General features: G+C 42.2%; 1 protein-coding gene across 1 annotated transcript; it reads left to right on the top strand.

Annotated features, from left to right (window-relative positions):
- Positions 1-1855: 1855 nt before the first annotated feature.
- LOC122647907 lies at positions 1856-2906 on the top strand (the record flags this gene model as incomplete). Its single annotated transcript, XM_043841202.1, has 3 exons — positions 1856-2179; positions 2294-2663; positions 2760-2906. Coding segments are annotated over exons 1-3 (841 nt in total), but the record flags the coding sequence as incomplete, so codon positions are not given.
- Between the last annotated feature and the right edge of the window lie 830 nt (positions 2907-3736).

The raw sequence follows: 3736 nt of genomic DNA on the forward strand, positions 1-3736 counted from the left end.
TAACCCCAATCGACCCACCCGGTCTGGTTTAAACCGAAAATGAACATATGCCAAAATAGGTATCGAATCAAAGGTCATGACCCTTAACATCGCATCCACATGCCTAATATGAGATAAGGACACTTTTTGGAAAATACCAAACCCAAAAAAGTACAGAAATGCTAAAAAATAACCCCAAATGACTCACCCGATCTGCTTTAAACAAAAAATGAACATATGTCAAAATTGGTATCGATCCGAAGGTCACGACCCTCAACATCGCATCCACACGTCTAATAAGAGGTAAAGACACTTTTTAGAAAATCCAAAACCCAAAAAAGTATAGAAATGCCCCCCCAATAACTCCAAACGACACACCCGATTAGGTTCGGACCGAAAATGAACATATGTCAAAATACGTAACGATTCGTAGATCACGACCCACAACATCACATCCACACGTCTAATAATAGATAAGGACATTTTTTAGAAAATACCAGGTCCTAAAAAGTACAGATATGCCCCAAAATAACCCCAAACGACCCATTGGTCTGGTTTAAACCGAAAATGAACATATGTTGAAATAGGTATCGATCCGAAGGCCACGACGCACAACATCACATCCACACGTCTAATAAGAGATAAGGACACTTTTTAGAGAATCTCAAACCCAAAAAAGTACAGTACTGCCCCCAAATAACCCCAAACGACACACCCAGTCTGGTTTAAACAAAAAATGAACATATGTTGAAATAGGTATCGATTCAAACGTCACGACCCTCAACATCGCATCCTCACATATAATTAGAAATAAGGACACTTTTTAGAGAATCCCAGCCCTAAAAAAGTACAGAAATGCCCCCTAATAACCCCAAACGACCCACCCGGTTTGGTTTAAACCGAAAATGAACATATGTCGAAATAGGTATCGATTCGAAGGTCACGACCCACAACATCACATCCACACGTCTAATAAGAGATAAGGAAACTTTTTAGAAAATCCCAAACCCAAAAAAGTACAGAAATGCCCCCAAATAACCCCAAATGACCCACCCGGTCTGGTTTAAACCGAAAATGAACATATGCCGAAATGGGTATCGAATCGAAGGTCACGACCCATAACATCGCATCCACACGTCTAATATGAGATAAGGACACTTTTTCAAAAATACCAAACCCAAAAAAGTACAGAAATGCTCCCGAATAACCCCAAAGGACCCACCTAGTGTGGTTTAACCCGAAGATGAACATATGTCTTAATTGGTATCGATTCAAAGGTCACGACCCTCAACATTGTATCCACACGTCTAATAAGTGATAAGGACACTTTTAATAAAATCGCAAACCTAAAAAAGTACAAAAATGCCCCGAAATAACTCCGAACGACCCACCCGGTCTGGTTCAGACCGAACATGAACATATGTCAAAATACGTATCGATTTGAAGGTCACGACCCACAACATCGCATCCACACATCTAATAAGAGATAAGGACACTTTTTAGAAAATACCAAATCCAAAAAAGTACAGATATGCCCCAAAATAATCCCAAACATCCCACCCGATCTGGTTTAAATCGAAAATGAACATATGTCGAAATAGGTATCGATTCGAAGGTCACAACCCTCAACATCGCATGCACACGTCTAATAAGAGATAAGGAGACTTTTTAGAGAATCCCAAACCCCAAAAATTACAGAAATGCCCCCAAATAACCCCAAATGACAGACCCAATCTGGTTTAATCCGAAAATGAACTTATGTCGAAATAGGTATCGATTCGAAGCTATTGTTTCCCCTTGGGCTGTTTTGGGGGATTTTAATGTTATCCGAAATCAAAATGAGAAAATAGGTGGTGACCCTGTTCGGTTGGAGGCTATGGATGACTTGAACAATTTTTTTAATGACTCTGGGCTGATTGACTTGAAGTGGAAAGGGGAAGCTATGACCTGGAATAATAGACAAAGTGGTGATACTCGAATCTGCTGTAAGCTAGATAGGGTGATGTTGAATCTGGCTTGGATGGATGTGTTCAGATCTTCAGAAGCTACCTTCCACCCTCCTGGTCTCTCTGACCATTCTCCAATGGTGGTGGCTGTGTTAGATGAGACTAACTTTGGCCCTAAACCTTTTAGGTTTTTTGAAGCTTGGATTGGTAGAGAAGGGTTTGATGATTTGGTGCGGAAGGGATGGGAGCAGCCTGTTAGCATGTCCCTCAATCCTATTCTTCGGTTTGCTGCCCGGTTAAGGAATGTTAAGAAGGCGTTGAGATAGTGGAACAAAGAGTGCATTGGAGATGTTTTTCTTGCGGTAAAGGCTGCGGAGACTGAACTGTACCAGACCCAATGCAATCTTGGTGAGCACCCTGATGACCCAAATTTGGTTCTTTTGGAGACACAAGCAAAGGTGAAGTTATGGGAAGCCTTGGCTACTGAGGAAAAATTTTTAAAGGAGAAGTCTAGGGTGAAGCATATTCAGCTGGGGGATGGTAATAATAGTTTCTTCCACAAATCTATGATTTGTAGGCAGCATAGGAAACATATTCTGGAGATTCAAGGGGAAGGAGGAAACATTGTCAAGGACCCTAGCCAAATCAAAGGAGAGGCTGTCTCTTTCTACAAGAAGTTGTTTGGGGCTGATTCAGTTGATAATGGTTGTATGCCCAGTTCGGTTCCCTTGCAGCATGGTCTGTCTCTTGCTCAACAGGAAAGTCTCATTGGAAGGGTGTCCAATAAGGAGATTATGGAGGTTGTGTTTGCTTTGAAAAATTCCAAACCTCCAGGTCCGGATGGGTTTGGGGCTGCGTTCTTCAAACATTCTTGGGATGTGGTTGGTGAAGATTTGACTTTGGCAGTGAAGTGGTTCTTCAGCAAGACTAGTCTTCCTAGTTCGATCAATGCTACATTTATTAGCCTTATTCCTAAGACGGGTGATGTCTCTTCTTTTGCGGGATATAGGCCCATAGCTCTCTGCAATCTTTTTTATAAGATCATTACAAAAATCTTATCTAATAGATTACAAGGAGTGGTTGGGCAGGTGGTGAGTAACACCCAGTCTGCATTTATCAAGGGAAGGTCTATTGTGGACAACATTCTTGTCTGTCATGATGTGGTCCGAGGGATTGAGCAGAAAGGAACTAGCCCTACAGCAGTTTTGAAGATTGATCTCCATAAAGCTTATGACTCCTTTAGTAGGAAATTCTTGTTTGAGATTATGGAAAGAATGGGTTTTCCTTCGAAGTTCATTGGTTGGGTGAGGGCTTGTGTTGACACTCCCTGTTTTTCCATCTTATTAAATGGGAGTCCAGCTGGTTTTTTCAAAGGGGGAAGGGGAATTCGGCAAGGGGACCCCATCTCTCCCTAATTGTTCACCATTGCTATGGAGGGATTTTCAGGCTTGATGAGGAAATTGGAGGTTGAGGGCAGGATTAGTCTTCTACCCAGATGCAAGAGTTCCCACCTCTCGCACCTTATCTTTGCAGATGATTTGCTGATTTTTGTGAAGGCTTCCACGGATTCTATTTCGGCCTGCCTGGGGGCCTTGGATGAGTTTCATACCTACTCTGGGTTGAAGCTCAACAGGCCTAAGTCCTCTATTATTTTAGGGGGCCTCACCCACACGGCCAGACTGCAACTTTTGGAATTAACGAATTTTGTGGATACCAAGTTACCTATCCGGTATCTATGTGTTCCACTCATTTCTCGCAAGCTGACTTTTGCAGATTGTTCCTCTATTTTGGATCGAGTGCGGAGTAGACTT

Source organism: Telopea speciosissima, unplaced genomic scaffold (genome assembly GCF_018873765.1).
Source record: "Telopea speciosissima isolate NSW1024214 ecotype Mountain lineage unplaced genomic scaffold, Tspe_v1 Tspe_v1.0260, whole genome shotgun sequence".
NCBI classification, from domain to species: Eukaryota; Viridiplantae; Streptophyta; class Magnoliopsida; order Proteales; family Proteaceae; genus Telopea; species Telopea speciosissima.